We start from the raw sequence: 25,059 nt of genomic DNA, 5'->3' as shown, positions 1-25,059 counted from the left end.
GGGAGAGACGACTTAGCAGGAGACAGAGAGAGAAGGCGGACAGAAGAGTGAGGGGAGAGATGAGTTAGCAGGAGACAGAGAGAGAAGGCGGACAGAAGAGTGAGGGGAGAGACGAGTTAGCAGGAGACAGAGAGAGAAGGTGGAGAGAAGAGTGAGGGGAGAGACGACTTAGCAGGAGACAGAGAGAGAAGGCGGACAGAAGAGTGAGGGGAGAGATGAGTTAGCAGGAGACAGAGAGAGAAGACGGAGAGAAGAGTGAGGGGAGAGATGAGTTAACGGTAGACAGAGAGAGAACGAGGTGAGTGGAGCACTGATGAGCACCTTCACATGTGTATGAGAATGGCTCTGACTCCATTTCAGTCCCGATTTAAAATCGTGGCCGGACAGGCTAGAGCTCAGTTCTCTCACTGAACAAAAGACAGTCAGTGAGGGAGTGGAATATAAGAGGGACAGAAAGACCTTAAAACTGTTCAATTGTTATGATGTGTTCAGACTGATATGTTATATAAATGGCTGAAACTGTTAAGATGTGAAATGGTTAACAAAGAGAAAGGGAAACTCAAGCTGCTGCACTTTATTGAATCAGCACTTTTAAGATGCACACATTTTCAAAAGCTATTTTATTTACTTTCTCTTTTCATTTTAAATGCAGCCCGAGTGGAACATTAAAAAATATCTATAGCATTATACTGTATATCTGTGTAGTTCAAGTGACAATAAATATTGTTGTTTTTGAATTGTACTTTTCTTTGTTTGATGAGACAGTTAGTTGTTGATTTCATGCAGACGTTGATACAGCTACTAGGTCACAGCTAATGTATATCACAGACATTTTGATGTTCCGGACCTGTGCTTGAGGAAATTTTCTCTAACTGGACCTCATTGAATTTTAGTTGAATACCCCTGTCACAAAATCTCGTATCGGAGAGGGGGTGGCACAGGGTCCATGCTCACTGGTCCTTGTTGGCCCTCCCTAGAACCATTAAGGTGTAAGTGACAGAATTGATTAAACTTTAAATAATATTTACATATGCACAGATTCTAACGATTATGCATACTGTATGTTCAATATACAGTATAAAATGTCAATGTGAAGGAGCAGGTCAAACTTAAATTAAAGTAGAACCACTATGATCGTAGAATAGTCCATTACAAGTAGAAGTCCTGATTTCAAAATCTTACTTTAAATGTACAGTTACAGAAGTATTATCAGTAAAATATACTTTATTTATCAAAAGTAGTATTCAGTTTTCAACATGGCTTCTAAAGTATTACAGACTACACATTTATGTAAAGGAAATGCATGTTATCTCCTTTAAATGTTGCAATTTGTCACTGAAAAAATTAGTAAAAATACAGCGTAGATAAATATAATACAGTACTGTGTTTTGTATTTCAAAATGTGAAAGTTAAATAGATAGTAGTGGAGTATATGTGAAGTATATGCATCATAAAATGGAAATACTTGAGTTACAAGCTGTAAAAATAATATATTTACAATATTTGAGTAAATGTACCATCACATTTCACCATGATATACACGGGGAAATGCAGGAAATTGTAGTTAGTGCAAATCATACAAAGTGATGGATGTTAAAAGCTGGTAAGTTTTAGGTGGGGGTGAAGCAACAGTATGTTTGAAAGCCATAGCTGTTTATGAGTATATTTCTGGTGTCGTAATTATATTAATGTTGCAATAGACACCTGAACCTCATTCTGGCTGATTTAGCACTTCCTAAACGTACTGTGTTACAAGGATAAGTCATGCATTCAAAATTAATTAAAGTACAAAAGTAGTGGCATCGAATAATACTGAGTTTACAAAAAGTAAAACTACTTAGAATAACTGGATTATGATTACTGATGCATTCATCACCTGAATATGTTATCTATAATTATAGAAGAGAAAATAATATAGCCTGAACTGTCCCACAGTGGGGACATTTCCATTCCCCTCCTGATGTTAGGAGCAGTAGGCTGCCAGATGTACAGGGAACGGTGCCTTGCTCAGGAGACACATCGGTAGCACTAGTGACCTTCCTGTTCCCAAGCAAAGTCCCTATGGACTTCACCAGCACCTCCCACTACTATATGATATGTCAATGTTTATTTTAAAATGTAATTGTATTTTGTATTAACCAATAATCTGAATTCTCAAAGTAATTACAGCTGTCAGATAAATGTATTGCAGTCAAAAGCTGAAGATTTACTACCAAAATGTACTGGAGTAGGAATGTTAGAAACTACAAGTTCCAAAGAACTACAAGTGCATTTCCCCTCCGCTCCACAAGGTGGTACAAGTGAACAATCTACCTGTCAATCATTGCCTACCCTTTAAATACAGACCTGTAAGGGCGGGACTTCCTCTCTTTGTCCCTAAACACGTCTGGAAATTGTTTGGTGAAGTGTGCCATGTGTCTTTTGGAGTTATTTCAATGTAAGTCCAGTTTCATTTATTGATGAGGATCATGTTTAGGTATTAACTGCTAATATGTTAATAGTAAGTTTAATAGTTCATTAGATCTAACTTGTTGATTATGAAGTTAATGTGAAGCTTGACTAGATATCGTTTGAATTGTCTACGTTTGATGTGGCATGTGTTGCGATTGTAAGGCAACATTTCTGTTTGTATTTTACTTTGGACAAAGCATTGTAATGTTGTTTTCTGTCTTTGTAGAACCATTGGTACTCATCATTGGCACTCATCCAGTCCTGTCTCCAATTCACCATTTTTGGACTAAGAGAGAATAAACTTAAACTTGAGTGCAACCTTGTTTCCTGTGTGGTCTGTGTGGCTCCAGTCTGAACCTTAAATACCCTACAGTTGGTCCTTCGAGCCGGATTTGAACCAGCGACCTAAGGATCAATCAAATGAACACTGGTATTTCCCACATCACATTGTTGAACACAACAACAAGCACAGAGTCGTATTTGACTGCTCTTTTGAATACATGGGCCAAAATCTGAACAAATGTCTTCTGCCTGGACCAACACTGGGGCCCTCTCTCCTTGGGGTCCTTCTCAGATTTCGCCAACATGCTATTGCCATTTGTGGAGATATTAAAGCAATGTTCCATCAGGTACGCCTTCTGAATGAGGACAAACCTCTACTGCGCTTTATATGGAGAGGGATGCAACTGGACCAGGAACCCACTGTTTATGAATGGCAAGTCTTACCATTTGGAACGACATGTAGCCCTTGCTGTGCCACCTATGCAATACACAGACATGTCCAAGATCACTCTGGAAGTAATGAGGATGTCCTCCAATCTGTCCAACATTGCTTTTATGTTGATAATTGCCTCCAAAGCTTCCCTTCCTCTCATGAGGCCAAGTCCCTCATTAACAAAATGAGACCCCTTCTTGCGGATGGTGGATTTGACATCAGACAATGGGCTAGCAATAATCCTGCTGTAATACACCATCTCCCACCAGATGCAAAGTCCAAAACAACTGAACTGTGGCTCTCAGAGAATGGAGACCCCAAAGAGCTGACTCTAGGCCTCCAATGGAACTGTTGCACAGACATGCTGGGCTACAAAACCCGGTCCATCACTTACCATGAGCCAACAATGAGGAATGTCTACAAGGTACTGGCTAGTCAGTATGATCCTCTGGGCTACCTGGCCCCTTTCACAGCTCGTGCAAAGATTATAGTGCAGGACCTATGGAAGCAGGAAAGAGGATGGGATAACATAATCAAAACTGAGAGCTTGTTGGAGAAATGGCAAGCATGGGAAATGGAACTGCAAAATCTCCCTGACATCCACTTTCCTCGCTGTTACTTACCCCCATCTGTCAATGCAGCTACCTCAACTTCCCACATGCACATCTTCTGTGATGCATCTGAGCGTGTTTATGGTGCCGTTGCCTACCTCCAGACTGTAGATCAGCACCACCACATCCATGTCAGCTTCATTATGGCCAGGTCTCGTATAGCCCCTAAACGACAGCTATCTATACCCCGCCTTGAATTGTGTGCAGCTTTGTCAGGTGCACAGCTGGTTAACCTCCTCAGTTCTGAGCTAACTATTCCACTGCAGTCAGTGACCCTTTGGACAGATTCCACAACAGTTCTGTCATGGCTGACATCTGACTCGTGCCGCTATAAGGTATTTGTTGGCACAAGAATAGCTGAGATTCAGACACTGACTGACACAATGAGCTGGCGATATGTGGATTCAAAGAGTAATCCGGCTGATGATGTAACCCGGGGTAAAACCCTCCTTGAGCTTTCTCAGCCAAACAGATGGAACCGAGGCCCCCCATTCCTTCTGTTGAACCCTGACTGCTGGCCAGCCAACCCAGGTGCGTCTGTTGAACAAGAACCTGTTGCGGAACTCAGAAAATCAATGTTCTGTGGCACAGTGATGTTTAACACAAACCTCCCTGATCTAAATAAATACAGCAGCTGGGATGATCTGATGGAGGAAACAAAGGAGATGCTTTACGGGGCGGCTCAAGATCAAAACTCAAACTTGGCACAATGCTACATCAACTCAGAGAAGTATCTTTTGCAAAGGGCCCAATCTGAGTGTTTTCCTGAGGAGTACAATGCCCTTAAAACCAACAAATCTATTCCCAGGAATAGTAAACTACTCCCTCTTTCTCCCGAATACGACCCCAATCTCGGTCTCATTAGAGTGGGAGGTCGACTTCGAAGAGCAGAGTCCCTCGATCATGACACCCTCCATCCACTTATATTAGATCCTAAACATCCCATAACAAAACTCATTATCAAGTATTATGACAACAAACTGTTCCACCCAGGTCCTGAGCGTCTTCTAGGTGAGGTGAGACGCAAGTACTGGATCTTACGTGGTCGCCAAGCCATCCGTCAACATCAGCACCAGTGTCGAGACTGTCAGAGATGGAGAGCCAACCCAGTCATTCCAAAAATGGCAGACCTTCCTCCGGCCCGTCTTAGGCTGTTTAAACCCCCCTTTTGGTCCACAGGCGTGGACTGCTTTGGGCCTTTCACGGTTAAAATTGGCCGGCGCACGGAGAAAAGGTGGGGCATACTATTTAAATGCTTAACAACACGCTGCATTCATCTTGAGCTGCTTGACAGCATGGATGCAGATACATTTTTGATGGCCTTCAGAAGATTCGTCTCACGTAGAGGCAAACCTTTGGAACTAATTTCGGACTGTGGGACTAATTTCAAAGCAGGAGAGGCAGAACTGCGAAGTGCATTCCAAGCGATGACCCCAGAGTTAAAGCAGCAATTGGCTCGTGCACAAGTCAACTTCCAATTCAATCCTCCATCTGCCCCCCATTTCGGTGGAAGCTGGGAACGAGAAATCAAATCAATAAAAATGGCCCTCCGTGTTGTACTGGGAAACCAACAAACAACTGAGACAGTCCTACATACAACCCTTATTGAAGTAGAGGGCCTTCTGAATTCGAAACCCCTTGCATACATTTCCTCTGACCCTGCTGACCTTGATCCAGTTACACCAAATATGTTATTGATGGGGCGGCCTGATTCTTCTCTTCCCCAAGCAATCTACTGTCCCAGTGAACTTCTTGGTAAGAGAAGATGGCGTCACAGTCAAATCTTGGCTGACAAATTCTGGTCAGCTTTCATCCGATCCTACCTTCCAAACCTTCAAGTCAGACAGAAATGGAAAACTGACAAGGAGAATTTGGATTCAGGCCAGGTTGTGATGTTGGTTGACCCCCAGCTACCTCGAGCATCCTGGCCTATCGGAAGGATAACCGAAACCTACCCTGGAAAAGATGGAAAGGTTCGCAGTGCTAAAATCACCATTCAAGGTCGAGAATACATACGCCCTGTCTCCAGATTAATCCCACTCCCTGAAATCACTGAAGAAGAAACCACGTAACGTATTTGCTGCACAACTCCGGGGGCGGCTGTTAGAAACTACAAGTTCCAAAGAACTACAAGTGCATTTCCCCTCCGCTCCACAAGGTGGTACAAGTGAACAATCTACCTGTCAATCATTGCCTACCCTTTAAATACAGACCTGTAAGGGCGGGACTTCCTCTCTTTGTCCCTAAACACGTCTGGAAATTGTTTGGTGAAGTGTGCCATGTGTCTTTTGGAGTTATTTCAATGTAAGTCCAGTTTCATTTATTGATGAGGATCATGTTTAGGTATTAACTGCTAATATGTTAATAGTAAGTTTAATAGTTCATTAGATCTAACTTGTTGATTATGAAGTTAATGTGAAGCTTGACTAGATATCGTTTGAATTGTCTACGTTTGATGTGGCATGTGTTGCGATTGTAAGGCAACATTTCTGTTTGTATTTTACTTTGGACAAAGCATTGTAATGTTGTTTTCTGTCTTTGTAGAACCATTGGTACTCATCATTGGCACTCATCCAGTCCTGTCTCCAATTCACCATTTTTGGACTAAGAGAGAATAAACTTAAACTTGAGTGCAACCTTGTTTCCTGTGTGGTCTGTGTGGCTCCAGTCCAGGAATATAAAGTGTGATACAGTATTATTACTTAAGTAAATATACTTAGTTACATTCAACCTTAGCACCTATGTTTCCTTTTAGCATCGACCTTTCCTCCTTATTTCCTAAAGGCTACAGCTGAGGCTAATTCCTGTGGATGTAGAGCCCCCTCCTACCAGCCCTTGCCCCTTTATGTGACAATGTCAGCGCCAACGGGGGGGCTTTATGTGACCTGACTGCTCCATGCGGAGTTGGGAGGAGGAGGAGGCTATTAATGTAGCTTTCAGGGCAAAGGGCAGTGGCACACATTGACCTATTGATGAGGAGAAAGCATACTGCTTCACTTCCTACTTTGATGGATGGTGGATTTGTATTCCGTGAGGACTTATTTGACACGTGTAGAAAAAGAGAGGGACAAAGAAACACAGCGAGGGAAAGAGACAGAGAAAAAGCAGTAAGAGTGAGGAAGGGGGGAAGGGGGGGGGGGGTGTTGAGGCAGAGGAGGAAGGTGATGCTTCCCTGTTGTGTTTCTACCTGCAATCTGGGCTCCCTCATAACTATCCCCCCACTTGTGTCTCTGAATTGACATAAGCCTCTGGCGTAATAAAGGTGAAGAGCCTTAAAATACGTGACAAAACCAGGTCGCAATGGTCATCATTTATCTGAGCACATAGAAAGTGATTCCTGCTGCATGTCCTCCTTCCTCTCCCTGTTTTTACTCCTAGCTTCTACTATTGATATCGTACAATTGCCCAAACAAATCTAAAAGGGGCCCTATTATGGCATTTTGCCTTTCCTGTAGTGTGTTAATAGTTTTTTTTTGCATGTAAATGGTCTGCAAATCCCACAGTTCCCTCCAGAGAAACGCCTCGACAGGCCTTTTTTCCCTTTACTCATGTGACTGAATGATAATGAAATCACTACCTAATATAATAGCCTTCTATTGGCTAGTGCCATTTCCCCATTGTACGTAATAGGTTAGGGGCGGGACATCTTTAAAGGGATAGTCCGGCGAAAATTGACCCCAGGGTCTTTTTCTGCATGAAAACTGATCAAGTAAGCCAGCCCTCCAGAGAGTTTTTTTCGTTCATCAACCAGTATTGAGCTTGCCCGGAAAAACCGGGAGCAACGCTAACAGCCAAAATGGCTTACAGTGCATTCGATCGGGGCAGTGCGCAGAACGCTTCCAAAACGGCATTTCTTTAACCACTAACATTGCTCGAAATAGCAGCAAACCTCTGCAGTAGCATGACTAGGGTCCCTACACATAAACCGGAGCACCAACAACGTAGTTTGCAAACCCGAAGTTTATTAAAAAGAACTGTTTTACAAGACTCACCAACTGCCCCCCATTCCAGCTCCTCTCCAAGGAAAGTCCGCACAAGTCGATTATCGAATGCACCGGCGTTCAGTTCAAGGAGGAATGTTTAGGAATGTATAATTCCATGGAAATTCATATCTAGTGATTGTTGACACGGAAATGAAAGGAGTTGCCTGTAACTTACATGCGACTCCTGTCATTGGAATTATACATTCCAAAACATTCCGATAATCGACTTGTGCGGACTTTCCTTGGAGAGGAGCTGAAATGGGGGGCAGTTGGTGAGTCTTGTAAAACAGTTCTTTTTAATAAATTTCGGGTTTGCAAACTACGTTGTTGGTGTAACATGTTCTGTACATGTCGAATATATATAGTTCCAGACAGGAGCCAACTAGTAGGCCTAGTCCAGTTCACTTTATTAACTGTATTACAACTTAACCTGCATACTTCCTGTATGTCCGTCTCCTAATATGTTCCCTATACAACAGGTACACATCTGCTCTCGCTACATCTCCCCCCTTTAGTTACTTGTCAGATTCTTAAAAGAACTTCTTTTGTTTTTACTGTACCTGTAGATAAACTTGACCAGTATAACATATTGACATATTAAACCATTAAACATTCAAGTCCCCAGCATTACTTTTCCTTTCCTGTTTTTTTTCTTCTTTTCAGTAGTGCATAACATCTCCTGTTAACATTAAACATACAGTAGAACACATAATAATTTTCCATTAAGAAATTCTTTCTTCCTTTTTTTTTTTTTTCAAAACATAACTCTTTCTTCTCTAGGGGTCGGCGTGGACTACCCGGGTCCCCAAGCTGTGCAGGGTTTATTCTGCCCTGTGAACCAAACCACAGCTTTCTAGCTAGTCTACAAATTCAGCCTGTTTGGTGGTCTTATGGTCCGGCCCAATCCAGTCTCTCTGGTAGTCTCTGGAATGACCCGGATGTGAGATCTGTTCCGCCTGAGAGTTCCTGAGGGCAGGTCTATGTTGTAAGACCTAGGTGTCTGAGCTGAACCACTGACAGTCCCTGTTTCTTTTGTGTTCTTCACCCAGACCTTTTGTCCTGGTCTGAGCTCTTGTCTTGTCTTTGTGTTGTGTCGTTTGTTGAACCAGGAGGCCTGTTGTTCTTTTAAGTCCTGGTCCTTCTTTCTGAAATCCTGGAGGTCAGGCCATCCAGGTTGTAGTTTCTCTTGACTGACCGGCAGGGGTGTCCTGATGTTGCGGCCCATTAGCAGCTGTGCAGGGGATGAGCCGTGTGTCAAAGGAGTGGCCCTGTAGGCCATGAGAGCCTTGTGTGGATCTTCCCCCTTTTTCAGGAGAGATTTCACCGTCATCACTGCCCTCTCAGCCTCTCCGTTACTTTGAGGGTAGCGGGGGCTGCTGGTTGTGTGCGTGAAGTCATAGTCCCTGGCGAAGGCTGCAAACTCCGCTGCAGAGAACTGGGGGCCATTGTCCGAGATGACAGTCTCCGGGACTCCATGACGGGCAAAGATAGACTTCAGCTTTCCTGTCACGTGGGCTGTGGTGGTGGAGGTAAGGTTAGCCACTTCTATGTAGCGCGAATAGTAGTCAATAACCACAAGGTACATGGCATTGTCCCACTGGAAAAGATCCACTGCCACACGCTGCCATGGCCTCTCCGGCAACGTAGTGGTCAGCAGTGGCTCTGGCGCGTTGTGAGCCTCTCGTGCACAGGTTGCACAGTTTTCCACTCTCTGTTTGATCCGTTTGGTCAGACCTGGCCACCACATTGACTGCTGCGCTCTGGCAACACACTTTGTCATGCCTTGGTGACCTTCATGTATTTTGTTAATCATGTCCTATTGCATTGTGACTGGGATGACGAGTCTTTCGCCTTTCATCAGTAGTCCGTCTACAACGAGCAGGTCCTGTTGATACTGCCAGTACAGCTGCAGTTGTGGTGGAAGAGCTTTTCTGTTCTGAGGCCAACCTGTTTGCACCATGCCTTTCAGCCTTTTGCAGACATCATCTGAATCTTGTGCTGTCTTGATCTGCACCAACCTCTGCTCTGACGCTGGGAAGTGCTCCATTATTAGGTTGATGGAGACACACACATCCTCTTCCAGCTGCTCGTCCTCTGGTGTAGGCGGGGCTTGAATCGGTGCCCTGGACAGTGCATCCGCTGTGATCAATTTCTTCCCCGGCACATGTTCAATTTTGTACGTGAAGCGAAGCAGCCGCAGCCTGAACCTCAGAATGCGAGGTGGCAAGTCATCTAGTGCTCTACTGCCTAGCAGTGAAATGAGAGGTTTGTGGTCAGTTTGTATGAAAAAGTCCATCCCTATCAGGTAAGACTGAAACCGTTCACACGCCCAGGTCAGTGCAAGCGCTTCCTTCTCTATCTGGGCGTATCTACGCTCCGTGATTGTCATGCTGCGTGATATGAAGGCAACTGGCCTCCATTCTCCAGACAGCTGCTTCTGAGACAATACTCCACCCAGCCCAAAGGACGAAGCATCTGCTGCAACTATTGTCTCTCTGTGTAGGCAGTACTGTGCCAGTACTGTTGGTGAGCTCAGTTCCTTACGCAGCTCGTCAAACGCTCTCCGCTGTGCACTCCCCCACACCCAGTCTGTGTCTGTTTTGAGCAGTTCTCTTAGCGGTTGTGTGAGCTCTGATATCTGTGGAGAGAATTTCCCCACGTAGTTGACCATGCCAACAAACCTTTTCACGTCTGCAGCGTCTTTTGGCGTGGGCATCTCTGTGATTGCCTTAATTTTTCCTGGATCTGCTTCAATGCCTCCTGCACTGACGATGTGGCCCAGGAACATGACCTTGTTGACCGCAAACTGACACTTGTCGTTATTGAGAGTCAGGCCCTCTTCCTGGAGCCGCCCTAACACTCTGTGCAGCCTGTGGTCATGTTGTTCACGTGTTGTTCCAAACACGAGAATGTCATCAACATGGCATACAGTCCCCTCTAACCCTGTCAGCATCTGTGTGAGCCTCTTTTGAAAATGCTCAGGTGCGGATGAAATCCCGAATGGGAGTCTCTTGTAGCAGTATCGCCCGAACGGGGTGATAAATGTGGTCAGCGGGACTGATTTTTGATGTAGGGGTACCTGCCAGAATCCGGCTGTAGCATCTAGCTTAGTAAAGACCGTTGCACCTGCAAGCTTGGCCAGGGTTTCGTCAACGGCCGGCAAGATGAGTCTTTCTCTGCAAACATACTCATTCAGATGGGTCATATCAGAGCAGATTCTGATTTTTCCCTTGGGCTTTGGTGCCACCACCATGCCTGCACACCAGTCTGTAGGCTCTTCAATGGGCACAATCACACCCATTTTTTCCATTCTTTGGAGCTCCTCTTTGACTTTGTCATGCAGCGGTAGAGGTACACGTCGTGGCAGTGATAATGCGAAGGGCTTGACGTCTTGCTTCAACTTGATTCTGTACTCCCCTGTAAGGCAGCCCAGTCCTGTGAAGACTTTGGGGTATTGTTTCTTCATGTCAGCCTCTAGCTCTATTACACTGTCGACTAAATGCAGTAGTTTTAGATCTGAGATTGCTGGCAGACCCAGTAGAGGAGTAGCTAGCTTTTGTACTACATACACTGGTTGTGTTGTTGTTCTCTCTTTATATTTCATGACACCATGAAACTGACCTCTCACCTTTAGAGGTTCATTGCTGGGTCCACACAATGGTATGGATGCTTTGGTGAGTGGGCCGTGCCATTTTTCTGAGTAGGCATTACCTGGGATGACTGTTGCGTCCGCCCCTGTATCCAGCTTGAAGGTAATGTCTTGACCATTCACTCTTAGTGTTTTTTTCCATGTTTCAGATTTCTTTCCTGTGGACACTGCTCCCAGGAAAAGAGTATCCTCTTCTTCTGCCTCGAAAACTGCCCCTACTCTCCCTGATTTACAAACAGCTGCAAAATGTCCTCTCTTCTGACACTTTCGGCATTCAGCATCCCTTGCAGCACAGTTATTTAGAGAGTGTGGTGGTCCTTTTCCACATCGTCCACAGTTTTTCTGTCCTTTCTGGAAATCCTTTTGTCCCTTTTCGTAGGACGTCTTCCCTGTCTGGTACTCTCTGTTTGACTTTTTCTTGAATTTCAGAAAGTCCACATTGGCCTCTCTTTGTTCTGTAGGTTTTGTTTCTCTCACTGTTGGTTGCTGTTTTTTAATTTCTTCATGTTGCCTAATTTTAGTAACAGCCTTTTCCAGTGTTAATTCACTGTCCATTTGCAGCTTTTCAGACAGGGTGTGATGCCTTATTCCTACCACTAGTCTGTCTCTGATCATTGATCATTTCATCTTGCAGCGGGCCATTGACAGTGCTCAGATAACTTATAAACTGCAGAGATGAAGGCTTCAGCAGATTCCCCTGGCTCTTGGCTTCTCTTATTGAAACGAGCCCTCTCATATATTACATTGTATTTGCTTATGAAGTATTTATTAAAGGCTTCTTTAACCTCTTTGTATTTCTTTGCATCTTCAGCACTTAAGCCTAGCGTGGACAGACATCATCTGCTTTATCGCCCATTGCATGTACTAATGAATTCACCTGATAATCTTCATCTTTCTTGTCCAGTCCAGCTGCAACTCGGAACCTTTCAAACCGACGAATCCAATTGGGCCAGTTAGCAAAGTCCGAAAAGTCAAAGTTTTCTGGTGGGCTTATGGAGAAAAGGGAATCCATTGTTTCTTTCCTTGTATCGTTGTCTGGCTTCTCTGCGTTGTCTCTTAACGTCCGGTGCCGACAGGCTCCCTCGTTGTCTGTCTAACTAGCTTGCTGCACAGTTTCTAACTGCTGGCTAGCGTTAGCCTAGTTTTTGAACCTACCGCGATTTACGCGCTAATTAATTATTTACCGCAACTTGACGGGCAATTTCTTCCAAGCGACCGTCTGAGGCGGGATTCAGCACGCTTCTGACACCATGTAACATGTTCTGTACATGTCGAATATATATAGTTCCAGACAGGAGCCAACTAGTAGTCCAGTTCACTTTATTAACTGTATTACAACTTAACCTGCATACTTCCTGTATGTCCGTCTCCTAATATGTTCCCTATACAACAGGTACACATCTGCTCTCGCTACAGTTGGTGCTCTGGTTTATGTGTAGGGACCCTAGTCATGCTACTGCAGAGGTTTGGTGCTGTTTCTAGCAATGTTAGTGGTTAAAAAAAATGCCGTTTTGGAAGCATTCTGCGCACTGACCCGATCGAATGCACTGTAAGCCATTTGGGCTATCAGTGTTGCTCCGGATTTTTCCGGGCAAGCTCAATACTGGTTGATGAACGAAAAAAACTCTGGAGGGCTTACTTGATCAGTTTTCAGGCAGAAAAAGACCCTGGGGTCAATTTTCGCCGGACTATCCGTTTAAGCGAATGACCAATCACAGACAGCTAACCAATTAGAGCAGACTGGGCTCTGGTTTCAGACAGAGGGTGAAAAGAGGTTCTGCTGCACAGGCAGTATGAGAAAAATAAAGACCTTTTTGAACATTAAAGTGTGGCGTAGGTTTCATCCCAAAAGTATACAATTTGATTTGGGCACCAGACAGAAGAACATTACAAAAAATGAAATACCAAAATAAAAAGATGAATTTCAATAAACAGATGGATGGATTGGCATAGCTTGATAATGTACTAAATCCAGTAATCAATGTTTTCAAAGTAAAATGTCTGTATTTGACCAAAATTAGAAAAAGCACATCACAAAGCAAATAGATCAAAATATAGTCCCATACCAAAATACTGAAACTCAAAAGATGCTAAACCAAATATGTCAGTCAAAAGATCAGATAACCAAACACCAAATCAATTAATTAAATAACAGAGAACTAATTTCTCAAAAAAATGTGAATGAGTGTGAGAAGTTTGTATTGTCGTTTTACACTCCAGTCACACAGTCGAGTTCAATTTCAGCTTAATGCAGTTCAGGAGGATATGGTTGTGTACGAATGAAGAGTTCAGGCCATCCCTAACCTGTGGGTGCAGGTTTGAGTGTAGGGTTTTTTAAGGTGGGTTGGAATTAATATATGTAAAGAGGCAAAGAACAACACTTAGCTTAAGGTCCAAGTAGGCCAGGGAAGATCACAGAACAGAATGCAGGTCAAAAGATGATGTGGGGATGAATTGTCTCATCCCACCAGCTCCTGGGTTCAGAGGTAAAAACAGCCTGGTTGACCAGAAAGAGTGGCCACAAATCCAACTGGGTTAAGAAACTGGATCAGACTTCCACTTCTTTCCTCTTTCAGCAGTGCAGTGTGTTCTACTCTCCTCCACAGCTCACAGGTGACTTATTCGCCTAACGAGCTTCCTCTGGCTCTCAGGTGTGGCTTGTTTAGCCACTCCCCTTTTCAAGCAGGAAAGGAGTATTTCTGTATTTTGCTTTTTTTCCCCCTGTCCTGCCACAGCTTCTAATAATGTCATACTAGAGGAACAAAATACTAATATGAACCTGAAATGTGCACAAATATGTCCTCTTTAATAAAATAAATGTCAATCCAAGGGAAGATTTAGTGTTTAAACCAAAAAGGGTTAATTATCATGATCTCACATCATCTAACTAATTTGATGTTTCTTTTGAATTTAAGCGAGCAATGCTCTTGAGAAAGTAACAACAAATAAACCGGACTACCCTTAATGTGATGTCAAGAGGCCAGTGTATTAGAGATGAAACGCCGCTGAGGACTAAATTAAAATAACTAAATTACCAGTCTTTTTTTTGGTTTACAATTCAGTGTCTGTATTCTTGTTTTTTTTTTGTTGTTTTTAAAGCCCTGGCTTCCAGCAGACACAGAGGTAAGCTTACTGTAATTTGAATAATCAAACAGCTACAAAGTGATAAGATAATCCAAATGAAACATCAACACTACATTTTCTGCTGCTGAGTCATACAGAAAGAGTAACATAATTAGCATAATAATGCTGCAGATGTACGGCTTATCTTTCAAACCTACTGTATCTTTGACAAAAAAAAAGCAACATCCTTATAGTTCAGTGAAAAAAAAGGACAACCTCAAGTTTAAACATGTTTTTAATTCAGCATTCGCCTGTTAGACATTGTTTAGACATGTAACATTAAAGTACCAAGGACAAATAAGCTCTGTGTTTCGACACGCCTGTGACGGCATCAAGTGTATTACTTTCGATTTAAGGCGATTTTTTTTTTTAGTAACCTTACCTTTCAAATTTGGCCATCATTTAATGCAATTTTCTTCTTCGTTTTGAACACACCTAAGCAATTGGTGAGGTATCCCTCCAATAAGAAGTGACAGGTTAAGAAAAGAGCAGCCAGATGATCACACAGGCTGTGAACACTTGTACAACAGGTGGTAAAACTAAAGGTCAACGCACCCATCATGTCAGTGATCATGCCTCATTGCACAGGAAAAATGGTGTGCTATGGTAGGGCAAAGTTGAACATGGAAGTCAGTGTGTAAACTGTGACAGATGTCAGACAATTTAGGTGAAAAAAAGGTCTCTTCCTGTGTTGCTTACCAACAATTCTGACAATGCAAGGTGTTTGTTTAAAATCTGTGTGATCATTTGACTGGTTGTGTCTCTCATAGTGCGGACTTATTTTAAGAGATGTTTCCATTGATCCCAGATCTGTATGCAGGTGTTGTGTGGAAGAGGATTACAGCCACATGTGAAATTTAGTTTTACATGTGACCAAAAGTTAATCTTTTTTGGGAGTTGTGACTATAACCTCAGAAATCTACAGTAGCTGACAGGTGCAAACGCACTACAAAGCCTGAAACATTTCATGAAGAAGAAATGTGCTGCTGCTTCAAAAACAATGCAAATAAAAAAACAAAATGGCATAAACGCATGCAAATTAAGAAACTTCTTAACCAACTTCACAACAACACGTTATAAGTTTAGTTAACATTCGCCATCTTGACGAAACATGCACAGGGTATACTCAAAGCGCTGTATAAATGAAAAGCAACCAATACGAAACACCGAAAAGAAAAAATGCTGCAAGAAGCTCAAAACACCAAATTGTATTTGCAACATTTCTGTAGATGCAGCGCATTTCTCCTATTGGACATTTTTTGCGCCGTTGTAGCGCGTTGGCACCCGTCAGCCACCATACAGATCATAATGTATGTGTTGAATGATGGCCAAATCTATCAAACGTTAACTAGACTTCTCTTTTAACACCACAATCCCATTTTATACATCAACACTGTTGCAGAGTCCTCTTTACAAAAGGGAATGCAGGATAATTAGTAACATTTCAAATTAGTAGTACAGTACGGTCATTCATAAGTATTAATATTCAGTGCATGGATAATACCTGTACACATGTAGTGTAAGAAGATGAAATGTCTGAATTAATGTCCATCAAATGTCAGTTAGAGAGGATATCTCAGTTGGTAAGCTTATGAAACTCGATGAAAACACACGCCTCCCCTGGATAAGGTTGACCGAACAACCTCCGCAGTGACCATCATGGCGTTATGGATCCAGCAGCATTGAATCTCACATGAATTAAGAGTATACATTTCTGATGTGACATTGAGATTTACATTTAGATGACAGCAGCCAAGGACGTCGTCGTTTTTTTCAGTGATTCCGGCTGAAGGTAGGATGTTTTAATGCTTTTGATGCAGTCAGTTGAGAGCAGGAGAAGAATAAAATGGAAAATAAACCTCAATGTGCCGCAGGGAAATACAAAACATGAACTTTGCGCTTCATCTGCGATGAAAGGATAAGATGAAATTCCTTTCGTGGCGGAAGGGCTAAATAGAGATATAGGCGGAGAAAAGTTATATACCATAACCTTCACCTGCGCTCCATTTCATTGAAAATCCAAAAAGCTGCTTTCATATTTGCGATTTTCCTCCGCCTACTTGTTTAACATTGTTGACATGCACTGCTCATCTGCAGGATTCATGCAAATGTCAATGTTCAAAAGGCTGCCAATACTACCATACGATCCAAATAAAATGTTATGAAGCCAACACTTTACAATATTCCACACAGTACCACTCAGTGCTTATTATACCAGCTGTGATTCACCACACTCCTGTTGCTATATCGGCAAAATCTCATCATTTTATGAGTAACAAAAGAGAAGAGCTTGTACAAACCAAATGTAAATACATCTTATACCTTAAAAGGGTTTAAAATATTTTTTAAATCAGGTTAAAGATAGAATATATGATAATTTAAATGATCTTGAAACATGATATTCACAAAATGTCAACGTCATGTTCATTTGTTGATCATAAAATATTAATGTCTGCATTAAACTCCCAAATATTTACCAGATATTAGCTTCAGTTTCTATGATGCAATGTCCTGGCAAATATCAGAGATAATAAACATCAATGTCTGTTAATTGTATGCTATGTTTCGTTAAACACCGTCTTTAATCAGAATCAAGTTGTTTGTTATTAATAATAATGAATAATTAGTGGCCCTCTAAGCTATGTTTTCACTGTTGATACATATCTGATAGCAGGTTCGATAGCTGCAGCGCTTTTATTTCATCATTCATTATTATCTTTTGAGTTCTGCTTTTGATGTGTAACTGGGGTTTTCAGCTGTGTCAAACCTGTGCGCGCATTTGTTTCATCTATCTCATCGATGAAAAAAAAGAAGGAAAAAAAACGGTGTTTTATCGAGGGGGAATAATATAAAATGTGGCACCAAGAAGTCCTTTTTTTCCTGAAAATAAATCTGAGATTATTACAGGATTGCAGTGCAAATGTAGATTCTGTATTTTGGCGCAATAAGATCTTCGAGTCTTGTTTCCATCTGGTTTTCCATAACCAAAGGTGATATCTGCAACAGCTGCAACAAAACAAGCAACATTAAATCCTTTTTTTTTGAGACGCAATAGAAGGTATCATACATTCACATTGTATGGGATGAGAGAAAGGCTGGCAAAGCTAATAAAGTGATGCTAATGTGCTTTGTGATGCGGTGGAAGTCCCTGGCTCTCAGCTCCAAACAGATGGGATCTCTCCCCCAGGATCAGATAAAAGATGTCCATCTCCTACTCTGCAGAGCGTGGCAGATTCAACAAAGGCTGCCTCTCAAAGGCGTGCCGTCCACGGCCGCTCTCACAGAAGTCATTTGCGTAAAATTAATGTGGCACAGCACACGGCGCCATGATGAGGTTAAATTGAGGCATATCAGTCTTAACGAAGGCCGGAACCAGATCAAAACAATGACAGGGAGCTAATCTGAGGCGGCCTGTGCCACTGCTGATGATGACGCACGACCCCGAAAATTCAAAGCGTCCTATTGGCTGACAGCGCCTCTGCTTCTTTATTCACAGGCTGGATCATAACATGTCAAGCTCCGCGACGCCTTCACATCATACATGTTTATTCAAATCCCTTGAATTTATGGAGCGGTTGATTAAAGGCTAAGCTGGGTATACGGCTATAAATACTCCTCACCTTGCCGTATGTTTTCCATATCACACTGTCAGAGGGAGCTGCCACACCATAAGATTATTCTCAAAGCCCTCCCCGCTTGTCCTAGTACCGCCTGCCACTCCTTCCTTCAGTCGACAGAAGCCCTTGCCTCCAGAGATAACTGCCGCAGAGATCACCCTGTCCCTGCGTCCCCCGTCCCGCTCACAAGGACGTCCCCGGACCCACATGTCTGGGTCGTCACTGAGCTCGTAGATGGATCCGTCTTCTACGCTGTGCTCCAAGGACTCCAGCGAGGAGTCGGATGCCTCATCGCCACGCGCTGTCAGCGGACGTCCGGGCAGTCCCGATGTGGAGCGCAGCTTGTACTGCAGCAGGACGCCACGGCCTTTGCCTCTCCCGTCGCCCTGGTAGGACTGCTGCAGGGACTCCTGGGAAGAGGTGTCGCTTCGGTCCTCGCCTCCAAATGCCGAGTCTGGGCCATCACCGAAAGAATCCCTCTTCAGGAGGTCAGGGGACAGAGAGCTGGAGGTGGCTACCAGGAACTCAACAGGCCCACAATGTGCATTCAGAGAAACCATTCCCTTTCCTGTAGGAGGAAGTAAGATATGATATTGAAAGTCATGCAAAGGGACAATAGAGTGGAGCAGGAATGAGTCCCTTGTCTCAAATTCAACAGTAAAGGTTAGAAGCCTGAAAATAAGGCCTTTAGTCAACAAAAGCTCAAAAGATTTTCACGTTTTGTTGTACGAACATGCAATTAGTCAGTCAATTAAAACTTGTGAATATCCGAAGCTTCTACGTGTCATAAAATGACTAAATAAACAATCTAAGTCTCAGATAGCTTGTCTTAGCTTAGCTTAGCTTATCTTAGCGTTGGTGATGTGCAGCCATGCGACTGTGATGTAGTTTGTTTATAGCCTAACATTAGCTTTTAACTGTCAATTGTATTTACGTTTAAAAAAGTGGTGGTATTATGTGGAGCTGACCAGATCGTGGTAAGAATAGCCACAAATGTGTGTTTGCCACAAAGTTTATTTTCATAAATTTACCAAAATCCAATTGCTTTTTGTCAAGGGAGCCCTTGCAATGCAACACACTTGGTCAGCCTACAAAATTAATGCACCATTATATAAACAGTGGGTCAATGTCTATAACTGTTATGTTAGCTACAGTTTGGGCTAAAAATATATTTCAGTTAACTGTATTTATTATAATTATGCTGCTGTAACAGTGATAATGGGAGATGCTGTTTGTGCTGTTTTAACATAGTATTCAATAAACTAGCTTGGAATAACAAGGTCAGGTTTGTGCAAGTGGGAAACTAACAACCTCCTTCACTTGGCATAATTAACAAAACGCTGGCAGGCAGTAGATTACCATGCAACAATATACATATGAACAGTGTGATGTGTGTGCTGGCCTGCCTGGTAATATTGGCAATGATTCCTAGAACCACCAAGTGTGACCTCAATAATGGGCAGTGCAGAGTAATTTCTATCATAAAATATTACCTATATTACTTTTGACCTCTCGAAAGGCTGTTCAATCACAGTGAGCCCGCCCGTCTGATCCATACCTGTTATTTTGGGGATGCCTTCCAGTTTGGGGACTGGAAGAGTGATAATTAGGCCTTGGGCAGTGCCCACCCACAGCAGTCCCTGGCAAATTAGCAGACTCGTCACTCGCATGCTCTTTTGACCTGCAATATAGAAAGTAGACAGAAATTGTGAGTTTTTCTCCACCACTTTCTGTTGTAGACTGAGAGATAGCACAACATTACAACACTGCACTATTTGGAAGAATAATATTCAACTCCCTGTTGACCTGATAATGCAAAATGAACAGACTGGATGGTTAGTCTATTAAAAAGTGAATTATGAACCATTATAGATTTAAGTATTACCAGAGGTTCTTCCTTTACAATGTATTTGGAAAGCTGCCCTAGCATGAGTACGCTTTTGCTAAGGTTTAAGCTCAGTATTTTACTGCTTAAAAGGGCCTATTAAGCAAATGTGCAGGTTAATTGTATTGTTTGCCTCTACTGTGACATGTTTCCCCAGAGCCCAGTCTGCTCTGATTGTTTAACTTGCCGACTCTGTTGTGATTGGTCACCCACTAAGAGATGTCCCACCCCTTAGCCTGTCACCTACAACATGTTGGAATGCAAGACAATATAAGTGTGAGTATTAAATATTGATGTCAGCTTGTCACAGAAGTAGAACAGAGTCCAATCGAGGTGTTTCAGGCAGGGGGGGAGTGGGAGAGAACAGTTTTTTTTCTTTTTTAAAGATATATTTTGGGGGCTTTTTGCCTTTAATAGGACAGTGGAGAGTGACAGGAAAGTGGGAGAGAGAGTCGGGGTGGGATCCGGAAAAGACCACGGGTCGGGAATCGAACGCGGGTCGCCTGCGTACGGTGCAGGTGCCCCAGCCAATCGCGCCACGGCCGGGGCCAAGAGAGAACTGTTTTAACCAAAAAGCGTAAATGGCCACTAAATAATTAATTTTTATTCATTTTAGCATTTCAAGAAAATCTTCAAAAAAAATGTGTTTGAAAAGCTGCCCTAGTATTAGGAAATAGGAACAAAAAAATGTGATCGTGTGTTAGCTAAGGTTTAAGCTTGGTGATCAGTATTTGACAAGCTTAACATGCACAGTACAGCCAGCTATGGCTCTGAGTTACATAAGAAGATGAAAAAATGATTTTGTTTACTTGCTATTGACCCAGTTGAAAGGAAAACTCTCATAGCAGCACAAAGACTGTAAAGTTGGTGTTGTACGTTGTGTCTCTACTTGAGGTGTTTTCCCATATTATGTTCCAAACCACATCAAGCATTATTTCTGAAACACTTCTCAGTGTTTACCACTAGAACAGAGACATTATATGTATTATATACACAACTACTCTAAGTCCCTCCTGCAGATATGATGTTGAAAACACAGAGACACATAGGTGCAGCGGAGGGGATTTAGCTCTCGACTATATATTGGGGACGATAGGTTGGGACGTTGCCAGGAGTTCAATGTAAAGCCAACCCGCATGTTGGTTATGACATCATAACCGAAGCCAATCTGGATCAGCTCGTTTGTACCCCCGTTTTTAGAGATGTGGGTAAGGAGGAAAAGAGAGAGGGTTGTATTTATTGACACCTTGTGAGTCTCCTTACACACCAGGGACACATGTTTATGTATAAAAGACAGCAAAAAGTGCATTTTGCATAACAGGGGACCTTTAACATTAAAGCAGAATCCTAACTTTTTAGGTAGTATACAGTCTTAAAGTAGTTTAGAAATAACTTATTTTTCTGGTTTTTATTCAATAAAATATTCAAGATGCCTTTTCTTAAAACAATTGAGCATTTTGTAGTTACTAATCAGAGTTTTACTTAGACTTGACTTGGGCCCCTGAGACTATTCTTATAACAACATATTTAGAATGATTTTGAGAAAGTTGAGAGTCGAAAAATGTTTTACTTTGACATTTACAGTCATTTATTTCATTTCAGAAAGTGCATCTAACTCATTATACTAGCCAACTGTGAGTCTCTGAGTGATCATTAAAACAAATCACTACATAGCTGTCTGTAGGTGGCATGCACTCTGACCTATCATTGCTGTGTACATTTTTACATACTTACATATTTTGATATCATAGTGTTTACATTATTACTTTTAAAGTTTGAACTGCTAGTTTGAATAATGCAATAATACACACTGTTGTATTCATTTTTTTCTAAGTCTGTTTGTTTATTATTACTAAATTTATCATAAATAGCAAGTTCGTTCTTATTGCAATTCTTGGTAAAAGAGGACATATGTTCAATTTCAGGTTAATATTTGTATCTCCTCAGACATGTTCACATGCCTGTGTTGCAGCACTTCTTTTCACCCTCTGTCTAAAACCAGGGCTCAGTCTGCTCTGATTAGTTAGCTGGCTGGCTCTGTTGTGATTAGTCAACCACATACAGATGTCCCACCCCTTAGCCTCATGTACGATGTGTTGGAGCGCTAGCAAATAGAAGCCCAAGTGATGTTGTTATGTTACGGAAGTAAACAAGGGAAGGCGTTTCAGGAAGGGGGGGAGTGGGTTGAAGAGAAACTCCCTCTGGAGGGAACTGTGGGATTTTAGCCTTTGCAGACCATTTACATGCACATAAACACAACACACAACAGGAAAGTAAAAACCCCCAAAAGCACAATAGGGCCTCTTTAATGTTGAAACTGAAGTAACTCAGGGTGATTATCTTTTCCCTATAGTCCTTAGGATGAACTTTGGATAAATCTTTTCATCCTGCACATGATGCAAGCGTCAACATTAGTATCGTGTTGGGAAGTTTTCCACTGCAGAGTGTTTTTTGTAGCACTGCATTTGTGACGGGGAAAGGATAATTGCACACTCTTATTATACATGCACATCCTTTGTTTCCACTTAACAAAGGGGTGAAAAACATTGTTTGTTGTGGATTTATTTTTGCATTCCTTCTGTGGTCCCTGAGCTCTTGGCTCCCATTCTGGCTTAGTTATCTATGAAAACATTTACCATAATATCCATGGCAACTGTAATTGAATAACACTAGCAACCGTAACCAAGAGAATGCTCATTTACACGGGTATCTGTATTAACATGTTTCTTCATATGTGTGTCATGCTCAGATTATGATGATTTGCACCAGTGGCTCAAAGGTGTCATTTATTAATTCATTTTAGTTTGCAAACATGAATCATCTGAACTAGGAAGCCGATGCTGTGCGTAGAAGGGGAAGTGGAGGCAGGGTGATGGAGAAACATTTTTTTACCTTTGATTTGTACTTTTCTTTTATAAAAGAAAAAAAATGTCATGTTCATATTTGTATTTTCATTATTTTTCTCATACGGCCTGTTCTGCAACACCTCTTTTCACCCTCTGTCTGAAACCAGAGCCCAGTCTGCTCTGATTGGTTAGCTGAACTGCTTAGTTTTGATTGTTCCACAGCTTAGAGATGTCCTGCCCCTAAGCCCAATCACGTACAAAGTGTTGGAGCACTAGCCAATAGAAGTGCAAGTGTTACACAGTGATGTCATTGTGTTCAGAAGTAAACAAAGGAGTCCAATCAAGGCGTTTCAGGCAGGGGATGGGGATTTTAGCCTTTGCAGACCATTACATGCACACAAACATATATAACACACTATAGGAAAGTCCCTAAAAGCACAATAGGGTGTATTTAACAAGTCTTTCTTATTTAACATGTTAGTCTTTTATTTGCACTGTCCATTTGCTGTAACCATTTAAATTTCTCACTGTGGGACGAATAACGGATTTCTCATTTCTCATTCAGCAAACAGTGAGCCTTTAGGGGGAAACCTTAGAGGGTCACATGCAGTGGGTGAGAAAAAAACTGCATTTATCTCTCGAAACTGTCTGCCACCTGCTCACATCGCCCTTGGAGCCTGTTCGTAAAGAGTTTAAGTGATGCCATGAAATCTGAATTCAGAAGATGTTGGCGCCAGGCATTGTCTATAAGAACAGTGATAAAGATGGATAATGACAAAGGCACTTGAGATTAAGGAGGTATAGCTTAACCTCGAGCTATCTTGCACCTCCAATTCTCGGAGTAATGCACACAGTGTGAAGCAGGTTTATCGTTGAAGATGGTATTTGCCTTGAAAAGAAGATGTCTCCAAAGATTAATGTTTCCCTGTGATATGCCACTGAGGACTTTATTTTGGGATATTATTTTTCACCCCAAGGAAAGAGCTATTAAAGGCATTAGAAGAGAAGAGATCAGCACTTTCCTCTACCTCAGAAACTTATCTGTTGTTTACAGCAAGTGGATTCCCTGTTGAGTATAAATCACATTAAGGGGAAAGGATTAGGGGGTATATCATTACTGCATGTCCTAGCATAAGTCAAGGAGAAACCTACGGGAGCAGAGACCCCATTGATAGAGAGGAACAATCGGTATTTCATCTGCGTTTGTATGGTGTCGGGGGGATCCTCTTTTCTCTTGTGAGCTCAACAAATCACAACTTAAGTCATCCTCTTCCTTTTGTGGACCCTGAAGACATGAGCTGAACAACTCTTTTTCTTTCTACCCTGTAACTTCCCCCAGGGCCAAGGCTTTGAGGCTGCCACCCTCTCTCAAATCTGCTGCATATTTCAAGGGGAAACACTGAAGCTGGGTGAAAATGACCTCTGGGTCACGGTTTTTCTCCAGATACAAGTACCATAGGAGCCTGCTCTCCTTTAAGTCTCCGAAAAAGGAAACTTTGATCTAAAAGTTTCGTGCATGAAACACATTGCTGTTTTTTATTCGTTGCCCTTTACTCAACTCACAGGAGAAAGCCTAGTTGTTTTTTTTCTGATGCTACCACAGCCATGAGTATTGCTCTAAATACATCAATAACAGCCTGGCGTGACTCAACCAAAAGAACAAAATTGTTTAAATCCAGATGCGTTTATACCACTCCCTGAAGCTCCAAATGATATTCATATGTAGTGAGTGAGCTGATGGCCCACTTGTCACAGCGAGAACATGTTTGAGGCAACACATTGAGTCACATGTGCTGCAGTTACCAGGCTTTGCAGTTTTAGGTATGCATCTAATTTCTTTACCATGCTTCTTTCCTGAAAATATATATAAAAAACACCCACACCGGCTGATAAATATTTCATCCATCATGCAGGAAGGCACACAGGAAATCATAAAAGTATCTGTGGCTTCCTAAACAGACTGAAAGAGATGGAATGGAGGGTGAGAGGATTTTAAAGCAGAGCAGATGAGATAATACGGCAGTGAGAGGGAAAAAGTGGGGCAAAAAGAAAGGAAAATATTAACTCACAAGGGATGAAAGTGGGGAGGTACATGCTGAGAAAAAGAGGTAAAACTGGCATAATACCACAGAAGCAGCGACGTTTAAAGAAAGACAAGAGTGTTTCCATGGGAACCTTT

At 42.3% G+C, this 25,059-nt stretch overlaps 1 protein-coding gene across 4 annotated transcripts in view; it reads right to left on the bottom strand.

Moving 5' to 3' along the window:
• Positions 1-14,749: 14,749 nt before the first annotated feature.
• Positions 14,750-25,059, bottom strand: part of arhgef10la (Rho guanine nucleotide exchange factor (GEF) 10-like a) — a 137,974-nt gene continuing 127,664 nt past the window's right edge. For 3 of the 4 annotated variants that reach the window (XM_063910855.1, XM_063910859.1, XM_063910857.1), the window contains 2 exons: positions 19,708-19,830; positions 14,750-18,717 (listed from right to left, as the gene is read on the bottom strand). In XM_063910855.1, the coding sequence (XP_063766925.1) occupies positions 18,173-18,717; positions 19,708-19,830 (668 nt within the window). In that variant the 3' untranslated portion in view covers positions 14,750-18,172. The remainder of the gene's footprint in view (positions 18,718-19,707; positions 19,831-25,059) is intronic. The other variant, XM_063910856.1, reaches the window with a different exon arrangement.

This window comes from Eleginops maclovinus, chromosome 20, assembly GCF_036324505.1.
Source record: "Eleginops maclovinus isolate JMC-PN-2008 ecotype Puerto Natales chromosome 20, JC_Emac_rtc_rv5, whole genome shotgun sequence".
NCBI lineage: Eukaryota > Metazoa > Chordata > Actinopteri > Perciformes > Eleginopidae > Eleginops > Eleginops maclovinus.
This window is presented reverse-complemented; position numbering and strand designations above follow the sequence as displayed.